This window comes from Lepidothrix coronata, unplaced genomic scaffold (genome assembly GCF_001604755.1).
Source record: "Lepidothrix coronata isolate B3197 unplaced genomic scaffold, Lepidothrix_coronata-1.0 Scaffold174, whole genome shotgun sequence".
NCBI classification, from domain to species: Eukaryota; Metazoa; Chordata; class Aves; order Passeriformes; family Pipridae; genus Lepidothrix; species Lepidothrix coronata.
The window spans coordinates 509201-521962 of record NW_016690354.1 but is presented as its reverse complement, the minus strand read 5'-3'; the positions used below and the strand labels follow the sequence as shown (position 1 = coordinate 521962).

The 12762-nt window shown below is 35.9% G+C and overlaps 1 protein-coding gene across 1 annotated transcript in view; it reads left to right on the top strand.

Annotated features, from left to right (window-relative positions):
* ACER3 (alkaline ceramidase 3) overlaps positions 1-12762 on the top strand; it is a 54626-nt gene that overhangs the window by 25637 nt on the left and 16227 nt on the right. The window contains exons 3-6 of the mRNA XM_017830159.1: positions 2794-2846; positions 6875-6927; positions 9071-9152; positions 10276-10311. Coding sequence (XP_017685648.1) covers positions 2794-2846; positions 6875-6927; positions 9071-9152; positions 10276-10311 — 224 coding nt within the window. The remainder of the gene's footprint in view (positions 1-2793; positions 2847-6874; positions 6928-9070; positions 9153-10275; positions 10312-12762) is intronic.

The window sequence follows — 12762 nt, the reverse complement described above, 5'->3', positions numbered from 1 at the left end:
TTGTGTTTGCTGCAGGACAAAAAAACACTGTGTTAGTCTACATATAGCAGCTAACCTGACTTTGCATGTCCAGCCTTTTAAAGTGCTATTCTGATCTCATAATATTGTAACTTAATGTCTGTTCTATGCTTAAGACGTAATTTTATATAAGCCATGTAACTTGAGAGGTTCCTTGATGTAAAAATGTCAAGTGACTTGCAGTATCTACGAAAAGTGAGCTACCATAGTTAGGAAGGAAATGGTACTGCTTCAGATGACGTAAAAACTTCCCTACCGATAGGCAGCTCTTAGTGACTTAAGCTCCTTTGCAAAAGGAAACACCTAAAATAAAAACTGCAACCCCTGCTTACAAGATAAGGAGCAAATTATTGCTCAGTGTGCCCATGGCTGTACAGGAAAGTTGCTTCTCTTAGAAACTGGTGTAATCGCAGTGGTCGTGATCACTCCTATTTTGAAAACTACAAAGCTGGCAGATTGTCTCATTACAGTGATGGCTTTTGTGAAGTAGATATTTCTTAGAAATACCTCGGGCCTGAAGTTAGATGATGAGAAGTATATCTCAAGATAGCTGCATTCCTGTAGAACTTCAGGCAGAAGCTACATGTGAAAGCATTTTAGCCTAAGTATTAAACCACTGCTTACTGGAGACAAATAAGTCTAAGTTTATAAGTTAGACATAAAGTGTGACAAAAAGGTCATACAATTTTTATGACATTCTGGGTTATCTGCTGAATGCATGTATACCAGACAGACTTGACCATGCTCATGAGCTCTGTTATGATTGCAGCAAGCAGTATTGCGGCCATTTCCATTAGAGGTTTTTATTTTAGGAAGGACCATGTGATCAAGTCCCTGTAAACTTTTCTTGTTTCAAATATCTGCTTTATTGCTACATAATATAGCTAAAATATCATTCTGCAATGCATAGTAAAATTTCATAATCAGAGAAACTCTAAATGTGATCATTACACAGTTACAAGAAGGGTTTAATTAATTTTAGAAATTAACTGTAGTCAAGGATTTCATGAGCTGAAACAGTAATATCTGCTGCATTCTTGATTTTTTTAAAGACTTGAAAGGAAAAATTAAGATAAAAGTAAGTGCTTCTAATCATGTGGGAGGAAGAAGAAGAGTTCAGTAGCTGACTGTTGAGATTTATTAACCCAAATAACATCAAGAAAAACAAACAGAAAACCCCACAACACAACGACATGTTTTGTTAATTTAAAATCAGTTGAAATTTCTTATGCAATCATTTTGCCCATATTTGAAAATTACATTTGTTACAAATTGTAAGTTTGTATCCTGTGACAGCCAGGATAATGGATGGTATTGTTTTAATTATGATCTTAATGGGTTTTTTCTCCAGAATGAATAGTAGTTGTCATATATTCTGTATACATAGAAAAATGGCTATGAGAATTTCTCATTAGAATCTCAATGAAGGTGAAAGCAGCTGTTGCTTATTGTTTGGAAGGATTTTTCAGAAGCAAACCAATGTAATCAGAGCCTACAGAAGTGCATATGGTTGTTTATAGTGTGGTAGAGAGCTGTGCTCAGTTTTCCCAGAGAATTAATGACATTAAAGTTTTGGCAATACATTTTTAAATGTAGCTGTATTACAGTTTCAGGTTTCAGTAAAGTTACCTGCTTAGGTATTTAATTTCATTGAGTATGTGCAATAATCACAATTTTAGTCTAATAACATCTAAAGAAGCATCTCCAGACATGTCTGTCAACTGTCTTGGGAATCCTTTACAGAAGGCACAGAGATACAGGTCTTGTTTAAGCATTAGAAACCTGACTGTCATGTGTAGACAAGGTGATGCTCTTGCAGCAAAACGTAGCAGCACCGCCCGGTGATCAAGGCTCAGGTGCAAATTACTTGGCTGTCCCTGAAACTAGTCTGAGGTAAAACATAATTTCTTCTCTTCAGGAAGACAAGACATCACATTATTGTTCTTGCAAAATAAAAATGACCTGGTGCTTGATGAGACTGTTTTACTGATAACATTTCAAAGTAATGAATGATGCATTAAATACTGTACCAGCTTTGTTCTAAACAATGAAATCTAAGAAACATTATCCATGTCTAAGTGAAAAAGCTGTGCATAGGTAAAGTATATATCTCATAAAGTAATTTCAGAAGTAAATTCAGAGTTTGAAAAGAGGGTACTTCAGATAAATATAAATAATTTCTTGGAAGCTTGTCTTTCTCTGTAGAAGGCCAGGAAATGGCGATCTCATTTCGCAAAAGGAATACATGCTGTGTGGGATTGGTTTGTTACCTTGAAGTTTGAGTTCTGAGTTCTAGTAGCAATTAATTTCTGCTTATAGAGACAATAAAAAGCTCTTTGTAAAATGTAAGTTTTAAAACTGGACAATAAGCAGAAATGTTGATAAATGATACTTTTCATTGTAGAAGGGTTAAAACAGATAACTCTTAATGTACTTAAAAATAAAAGAAAAAAAAGATATATTGAATTATAATACTCCATTCATTCTGGATTTCCTCTGTTCCTATCCTCTTTGAGATTACACCAGTTCATAGGAGACAGTATTGAGAGGAGTAAAGAGGACACTCGCCCCCAAAAACCCAGAAATTCAGGGACATCACTGGTGACTAATGTATAAAGTAGAAGGCTGTAGAAAATTGGAGATTTGTCCCTGCAGTGGAATATGCTGATGTTCTGCTGAATTTTTTTCACTGTAAAATTCATGCATTTAAGTTAATATACTTGAAAATTTTACATTTAGACTCTTATGTTGACCATAGTTTTGATTTGTTTTCAGCTGTGGGATTGGGATCTTGGTGCTTCCACATGACCCTGAAGTATGAAATGCAGGTGAGTACTGATAAGTAGCTGTGAATTATTTTATGTGTGTATCTCACTATACAGTCATGTTGCCATTTCTTGATTAGATGAAACTCATCTAAAATTAATTAATCTGCCTTAAGTATCATTGTACATGACTCCTGCTCTCAACAAGAGAGTAATTCAGGTCTTGTTTTATTAGGTATTTTCCACTGATAGACATACAGGAATATATACTTGCATCTACAATAAGAGCTGTAATCAATTGCTTATGTTGGTGAAGGACACTTAATCCTTTGAGAAATCATGCTATCTTTTTATACAAGTTGTTGTTTTAAATTTACTACAGTTTTGGCTTAATAACAAGCAGTATAGACAGGAGTTACTGTTATTTATTTTATCTTTTACATCTTTGTTTTCTATTATGATTTCTATTTATCTAGAGGTACCTGTAGCATTAATAGTGAAATCAGTATCTTTTGAGTAGCAGTAGTTGAGTTGTCTTCTCTCTTATTTTCAAGTAGAAGGCATTCTAGAACAAATCACAGGGCACAGGGATTTAGTCCTGGTATTTCCTGTTTTTTTAAAGGGATGCAGGAAGTCTTGTCCTGTTGTCCTCTTTTAGGTCTTCGAAGATTAAGGAAATTCATCTTTGAATCAAAGGCAAGATGAAGTGGGATTCAGTTCAAAATAAAGAAATCTATATTTAAAAGTCTGTGCTGGAAGTGTGTGCTCTCACCACAGTCAGTGGAAATACAGTTAAGTCAGTGGAATTTAGGGAGGCAGTCAGCTGGGCTGAATTGTTCTCCAGACTCCATTGGCAGCCTTCACTCAAAAAAGTTTCATTTGTCTGAATATAGGTGTTTAGTGTTATTTTAAACCCTGTGAGTGTGCTGTCAGGTGTCCAGCTGCCATGCCACAGAGGTGCAGGTTTCTTAGACTCCCCAGTCACATCCGCTGGTCTTGGGTGGGTGTATCGGATGTGACAGAGCATCTCAGATAGCATTAGGCAACTATATTGAGGCAGCCGAATTGAGTCCTGGATTTCTACTGGTCACAGTGGGACCTACATACCAATTGTTTGAAGTTTGTCTCCATAATGCTCTGCTTGATATCTGTGGCATGTGCTGGAGACTGCCAGCTTCCACAAAGCATATAGTTGCCGCCACGTAAGAATATTTGGTCCTTTTCTTGCATGAAAAAGGCAGTTTGTAGAGCCATTTCACCATTTCCTCCCAAATTAAAGTATGATTTACCTATATTCACTTCTGTGGTGAAATTGCCTTGAATTTCAACCTTTTTCATATGTCTTCCCCGAGCTGCTTATTCCTAACATGGCCAGTATTTCAAATCCTCTTTCTTTCACTGATGCAGAGGTGAGCAAGGGCACCATGAAACTCAATCACTAATATGATACAGACTTAAAACATTCTTACATGGAGTTTTTTGGGGTTTATTTTATTTTATTTTATTTTTGTGTGTGTGTAGAGGCTATTTTAATACAAGTCATTTTACTGCTACTTGCCATGTAGTTCTGGTGCTGCATCAGATCAACTAAAGGGCCTATGAACTGTGGTAAATAAAGTGTGGGCAGAAGCAGATGAGAGGGAAGCAGCAATGTCTTGCATCATCTTTCCAACTGATGTAAAAGGCTTCGTGTGAGGCAGAGAAAGTACACTTTTTTTGGCAGCCAAGTGAAATCCGCAAGTGGCCCATAATTACTCCAGTTGCTAGCTCATAGATCACCACAGAGGAAACAGTTCAACCAATAAATAACCTTTTCTCGTTCACTTTATCTCTTATCAGCATTGATAGCTGTTCAAAGAGGGGTTTTTTTTACATTTGTTTTGCAGTCTTAATACAGTACATGGTTGATTCAGTTTGCTAAAGTAAGAGAAATGCGAAAGCCTCTGTTCTTGAAAGCAATTGTTCAGAATAGTTCTAAAGCAATCACCCCTTTTTCTCTTGTTTTTATGGGAGCTGCATGATTGTGCATTCCTCAAGAATCCAAAATGCGTATTTAACCAGTGAAATCAACTCACCGAGTTTCCTTCTTTCCGTGGTTCTTCATTGTCCAGACATGCCTTTGACATTCTAGAAGCATTAATTCCTTTGGATACAGAAGCCATTGTCTTCTGCATGCAAATTCTAAGATCTTTTGAGAAGCTCTTTGTTCTTACTGTAATTTCTCTGAGATGTTGCCAGCATATGAACTTAAAAGTGTAATCAGCCATCCAAATTTGAAAAATTTTCCATGTTCTTTCCATTTCTTGTTCTTCCCCCACTTTTATCTTTTATGAGGTGTTAAATGACTCACAGTCTTTAACAGCCATGTGAATTAATCGTGCAGCTAATTCCTGCCAGGCTTGAAAAAGCACATCACCAATTTTATAAAATACTATTACTATAAAGCTGAATTCAGCTATTTCTTCTATTTTTTTCCCCTCCAAGGCATCACAGCAAAGATAGACTAATGTGATGGCAAAGTGCCACCTAACACACCTGTTAGCTTCAGCTGCTGTCAGTGTTCCTGATATTGTCTTTGTGCTACCTGTTGTGGTCCCTGACCCTATAATGCACAGGTACAGGGATTTAAACCTTCTTCTACAAGGTTAGTTGTGTGCTGGCTCAGATGTTGGACCTGGCTCACTGGAGAGAAGCAGCGGGAGTGTGGGTGAAGAAGCAAGGCTTGCCCTTTCAGTAGCACCTGGTCAGCAGAAATGTTTAGCAGCATTGTGAAACATTTCCTGAACTTTCTGTGACCAAAACCACAGCAAGCACTTAGGATAATACATCTCTCTCCTTCTGTAAAAAATTAGATTTAACCCAGTATGAAATTTCAAAACTAAAATGTCATTTTTGACTGCACAGTTAGAAAAATTATCCCAAACCAAGAAGAATCAGGCTGGCTTTATAACAGGGTTTGCGTAAACTGCTATTGCTCTTAATGTGTCTCATTATTCAGAAAAACATGGTTTTGAGCTTGTCAGGGACCCTGTATCAGTAGTAGGAAAGCAATTTCTGTACAGGCATAACCATCAAGAATTTTCAGAGCGATGATGGAGAAAGATCAAAATCTTTTTTGCATCTAGTTCTTGTTTTTCTTAGGAGTGAATCACGTTCTAAAAGGCCTAACTATTAATGTTTGCTTAACATATTAGAAATCAGAGGCTGTGGATCTTCATTGATCCATTTGTGTGCTTTTTCATTTTCGTGATTTTCAGTCCTTCCTAAGAGGAGGTAAGTTTAGCTAGATATTTACAAGCAAAAATTCATTAAAGTTCTTTGATGAGAAAAGTTTTAGAAGAAAATGGTACTATGATTTTTTTCCTTCTAATGATAAATGACAGTTTTGAGTGTACCAGTTCTTGAGAAATCAACTATCTTGTGATTACTATTTTAATTCCATTCTATTAATGTGGCAAGTTCTCAGAAAAATAACTGATTTAGCTGTAACACGCGAGTCTTTATATGCAGTCATAATCTGGGAGGGGGAAGGAAACCCAACAAAACACACCACAAGAACCCCACAACAAAAAGAACAAGAACCCCACATCAAACAAAAATTTCTGTCTCTGAATTAAAACAATGTAAGAAATTTCTAAAATTAGGAAGTAAACATGCAAGCACATTGCTCGTCCTAATGGGCTAAAGTTGTACTTTATGCTATGAAAAAAGTTCTTTTCAGTTTCTCTGTGAAGAAGATGCTACTGACTGTAAGGCTGTAGATGGGATGGTCTTATTCAATCTGACTTTTCAAAACTAATTCTTACAATTTTTTTAAAAGGTATGAACAGCATATAGCAAGATTCTTTGAAGGTGTGGGCTTTTATGAAAAGTAATATTCAAAAGATGCAGAGTAATAACTGATTAGCACAGCAGCTTTTGGTAGTTGAATAGGGTTTGACACTGCTACATCTTAAAGTACAGTTAAGAAGGTGGATATCCAAGTGACTTAAAAACTCATGTTTACTGAAGACTTACCTCTCCTTAATTAACTTACACAAGCTTGTGATTTAAAAGTAGTTTTCATATTTTAATGTCTTTGCTTTTTATAGCTGTTGGATGAACTGCCAATGATATACAGTTGTTGTGTGTTTGTCTACTGCCTGTAAGTATTTGCTAATTTCTTTTTCCCCGAATATTTATGAAATGTTAACTTTTGAAATGTGCAGTCTCTAAAGCCAAATTTAGTGTATAGTGAGATGAAGCTTCTACTGCTTTTGGTGAGGTCTGGTTTTGCACAGCACTATGACATTGGAGCAGTAGGCTGCCATTAGTCCTAGTTTTTGCTAATTTAGATATATTTTACCAGTGTTTTTTAGCAGAAAAAAAACCCCGCTTCTATTAAAGATTTAGTGTGGTGTACAATCAGAGCTCAGTGCTACTTGGTATAAAAACAGCAGACATAATAAAATCAACTTCAGTAACACCTACAAAATTAGCAACATTATAATTTATTGGAGCTGGATTTCTATGATGTAGTCTGACTCAAAACACTTCAGGTTTCTGGCTAAACCTGCTTTCCACTCATCTGGAAAATTAAAAAAAAGATTTTATGAAGAGTTAAATGCATATTTTGTGGAGAGTGTTTTGGAACATGTGTGACAGCTTAATGCAATGCCAGGATGTTTTCAACCATTTAATTTTGGGAGCAACGTAACATTTGACAACTGTGAAGATACCCTAAGTTGGCTTTTACTTGCTTGTTGCTGCAAGGCCTGGATTTAACATGATTTATTCTGTCACTTGGAAAATGTAAATGGTAAATCAACTTGTTGCAGACAAAAAGAGAGGAAAAAAGGCTTTTTGCTTTTGAAAATATCAAATATTCAGCTGTTGAAAATCGTAATGTCTTTGGTAAAGATTACCAGTTTGCAATGGAGTCGGGGTGCTCAAGGACTAAACCTCTGTCTGTGGAAATAACCCTCAATTTGTGATTCATACGTTAGTATGATTTGTACAAACTCAGGACCAGAATCCTAATGCCTCTCTTAGCAGAAATATTTCCATTGTAGCTCCCTATCTCCTTGAAACTGCCTTTGCATTTCTTTTGCCTGATTTGAATGTGATTGGGGAAAAGCATGAGAAGTGGCTATAAAAATCTGTCTGAAAAAATATTTTTTTGTGTGTGCAGTGGTTACTATATTATCTTCAAAAGCGCTGAAGCCTGTCGCTGCATTTATAGCTCTAATAAGATTCTGTATATATAAGCTTGGTAGCAATTAAAATGTTCAAAAGAATGAGCTAATGTGTAGTTTAGGAGGCTTTTAATAATCGTTTTGGTTTTCTTGAAGGCAGATTGCAGGTGGTTCTGCACAGGACATTTCCTTATACGTCATTCAGTCCTGCTGACTCTTAAGCTGTGTAATTATTTCAGCAAGCCATTTTGCAATGCAGCACGTTGTGCTGCCTTTAGATTTTTTTTTCCCCAGATATGTTTTTAATTTTTTTCCTTTTGTTCATTCATGAATGTGTCTGTTTCTGAAAGTTTATAAACAAATAAACTAAACAGATGTGACTTGGAGTTTTATAGACAACTTCCTCCAGCCCTAATGATGATGGGCTTCTCAAAGTTCATCTTTGTTCAGATATTTTGGACCTTTATTTCTGATGGATGTGTGGTCTGCAATGTGTGTGTATTTCCATCACAACGGAGACTGAAGCACAGTGCAGAGGTTGTGAAGCTAATTTTAATTGATTGTTTTACATACTGGGAGCAGTTAGCTATTTACCTTCCACTTCTACCAGTACCCAATCTAGCAAATTTACTGTACTGTGACTGTAGTGAAGACAAACAGTCTGCATTTTAACCTATCTCTGGAGTTCACTGTTTTGCAAGGCAGTCCTTTTTCCACTGCCTTTAGTTCACAGATGTAATGTTTTTTGACGGCTGTATTGCATTTCAGACTAACTTCTAATTTGACATCCATTATCACCCTTTAAGCACCTCCTGAAAACACTTCTGTTTTACAAACTCTTTTCTTAGAGGGCGTTACTTTTTTTTGTATATGCTTATTGGTGTTGGGGTTTTTTTGCACTATAAATGTTTTTAAAAAAAACATTTATTGGTAGAAGTATGAATTTTTCTATTAAAATAATACATCCTTATTGGAAGAGTTACAATTTCTTGAAGGGTCTAAGACCCATTAGGATCAATTTGCTCCCAAGTTTTGTGATAATATACCTTGAAAAATGCATCCTTTATATGGTAAGTGATAAATGTTATTACTCTCCTTTATGTTCTCTTCCAGGTACGAATGTTTCAAGTACAAGAACACAGTCAATTATCCACTGCTTTTCTTTTTAATAACATACAGCTTTGTAGTCAGCATAGTAAGTAACTTTTTCTAATATGGCATTTTCACCTGTAGGTTGACAATTTTCCTGTTAGCAAAGGAACATTATAGAGGCAATACTGAATCTCTGTCACTTCCAGTCAAGAAAGACAAATTATTCTTTTGTTGGGAAAATGATGTTCTGGCCACCTTTCTATCTAAACCACTGTATAGAATAAATGAAGGGGAAAAGCAATAATCCAGTTGCTAGAATAGGAATGTGAGAAAAATAGTCACTGTTGATTTGTTATGAGGCCTTGGACAAGCTGTTTTCCTCACCTTCTCTCACTGGAATTCATCTATAGAAATAAGAATCATCCTGTTCAACAGGCTTCAGAAAGTGAACTGTGATACTCAGTCCAGGATATTGAATGGTGTTTTAAAACAGCCAGAATAAGAAAAGAATTCAGCTGTTAGTTAAAATTCTTCTGGGTTTTTTTGTGTCACAGCTCAAAACACAGCGCAGTGTTCTCCCTTTAGGAATAAACTTAGTTTTGTGCTGTCAACCACAGATGAAATTTCCTTCATAATTTCTGTTGATAGCCATTTCTTAAAGAAAATAAGTAATATTGTAAGTCATCTTCAGCTGTCAAAATTCTACCCCATTCTCTTCTGTTTCTCCTACAATTTTTTACACCTGTGGCATGTTATGCCTAAGGTCTAGTGCCTTTCTCTATTTAAGAGCATAAATTAAATTACCTTAATTAACAAAAGAAAGAACTACTAGCTTTTTGTAAAATGAATTGAAATGTTAAATTATTGTCTAAAACATTAGTAATAGCAAATCAAAACAGAGTACTTTTTCTTCTTGCAATGCATGTTGAGAATGTGTCTGGTAATTTCAGCATCTTAATTGGTTTTGTATGTGCTGCAACTCTATTAAATGAGAAACCTAATGTTAGGTGTTAATGTTTCTATTTGTGCTTCTTAATTTAAAATAATTCCACAGTTAAAACCTCAGGTATTGCCAGAGGAAACTTCAAATGTTTAATCAACTTTAATGGTGCATGGATAGACACTTATGGCTTGATTCTAACAGAACAAGTCTTGGCAATATTTAGATAAATAATGTTACAGTCATTCTGTGTTGCAAATTATTTCTCTTTTTTTTATCTTTCCAGGTTTACTTAAATTTGAAAGAGCCTGTATTCCATCAGGTAAATCTTGCTTTGTTGGAGCAGCTAATCTTGTTTTTTAATTATGATGTTTTAGTGGAATGTTTTATAGTATTTTATAGCTGGAAGGAAGATAAAAGGGAAGAACAGCTTGCCTTTTGCTTTTTCTTTGAATATGTTGCTGTCTGTCACGTTGCCATCCTCTCACTTAATGAGCTGAAAAAATTGAATGGTTTAATGCATGTTCTGTTTTAGCATTTGACCTCATATTTCTGTTGGTTTTCGTCAGAGGCAAACATAACAAGGTGTCCCTAAGGTGTGTGTGAGAGGGGAGCTTAAGAAATCCTCTTCTGCTTTTTTCCTTTAGTAGCTGCTTTGAAACTATGACCTTGCATCATAACATGGCCTGTGTGACTTAGAACTATGTTCTTCTCTCTGCTTTAACATATTAGTTGATTGAGTTTTTTAACTACTTGACTTAGAGTAAATTCAAGGTGAATTTAAATACAGAATGCCTTCTAGGGTTATTTAGCAGACTGGTTTGTACAGGCTTAATGGCATGTTTGGTACAGGCTCCTTTTGTTGCAGCTCAGGAGCATTAATATGCATCCTCTGCCTGTGGGGATTGGACTGTATCGCTTTCCTCTTCACAGGAGGTTAGAAAAGATGCTCGTTTCTGTATGCCACGGGTAGTTTTCCCTCATTTATGATTTTTTGATTAGGAGTAACAGCTGAAAAATTGCCAAGCAGAAAGCACTGAGCTCTTTGCAGGACAGAGCTTTAAAGCCTTAATTTTTAAAATTGGTAGTGCCATTGCTTGTCAAAATGTGCCTGCTGCATCAGCAGCTGTAAAAATGATACGTGGCTCCTGTTGCTGGATTAGTGAGGTGCTGATCAACAGAATACATTCTCAGCTGCTCCAGATAATCTCTCCTAGAAACATGGATTGTTGCTGTACCTGTAAATACAAGAGAAACTTGCAGGGTTGGTTTTTTTTATAATGTTAATTAAATCCTTCCCATTTTTCCCCCTACTTACATTTCCAGCAGGAAGATGCTGACTGGGATGAAAGTAGCAATTTCTGGTGTTTTTACACAGCTGATCATAACTGGTTTTGAATGAAGTGACTTAGACTAATTTTGTTTACTATTTACTTATTTATTTATTACGAACTTTTATCTCTTTAATCATTTATTTACCCAACCTACATTTGTTGCAATAAATATGTCACAGCCTCACTATATTCCAGTTTGATGCGTTTGGCATAGATATTGTCCCATGTCACAAATACTAAGACAATAGATATTGTGACTTGTTGGGAAAGAAGGAAATATGGAAACTTTAAACTGTTGCCCCAGACCTTTAATTTTTTTGCATCTGATTTTTCTTAGGTTCAAAGTATGAATTCTTTGTTATAATTTATACACAAGGAATCCATGTAGAAAATATTTGGGCATAAAAGTGCTGGACATTTTACAACAATTCTTTGCAAATTGATTTTTATGGAGAACATACAGTTATGGCTGAATTCCAAATGTTCAAGTACTGTACTCATTTTTTCACAGTTTTTGCCAAATATGTTGTAAATCCTGAGGAAATGTTTCTCTGACTGCACAACAGAGCAAAGTTATTTTCTTAATACTTGTCCATTACTTTAGAGTGCATTAAAAAAAGTAAAATAATTTCAGTAAGCATTTTCCAACTGAATGGGTCACATGGACTTGAAGTACAGTTAAATATGCTCATGCAATCATTGTTTAAAACACGGTCTTGGTCCCTAACTGTGTTAGAAAGCAGCATCAGGAGATAAAGCAACATTTGATTCCTCTAAGTGTTTGTCTGTGATTATCATAATTCGTCAGGCTTGCAAAAAGGGGAATAACTGCATGGACAACCTAATATTGTTCCTTGTTTCAGTTTGGGTGTTTTTTTCCATGAAAGAAAAGCAGTAAGAATGGAAAAGGATCGTATTATACGTAGCAACCAGGATCCAAGCCTCAGTTTTCCGCAAATTACTTTCTACTTGTCTTCCCAACTTAGGCTCATAAGTTGCTGACTGCCAGCAAGGCACAATTATGATTTCAGTTTGTTATCCATGGCACATGGCAACATAGACCAATTTCTTTTTCTCCATCCACATATTGGAGATCTTTAAGGGTCTTAGTGCTTTAACCATGGGAATGATGAAATGCATGTTTTGGGCAGTTGGAGGCAGCACATCATTAGAAGGAAGTAAACATCTTCCTGCCTGACAACTGAACTAGCTTTTTCTGCCACCTCATCAATTAAATAAAAGGTACCCTTGGCCTTTACCAGTGTATATTGTCTTGTTTATGTTCAAATTGCTCAGGCTAGAGCACTATTATTACCTAATTTTCAAGGTGCTAAACAACCCTACATCGCAGTTGCCTAGTTGTTTTTAAGCCAGCATCATTGTCACAGGAAACAGCTGTGCCTCCCCCTCTTTTCCATCTGGCACATAAATTTACTCTC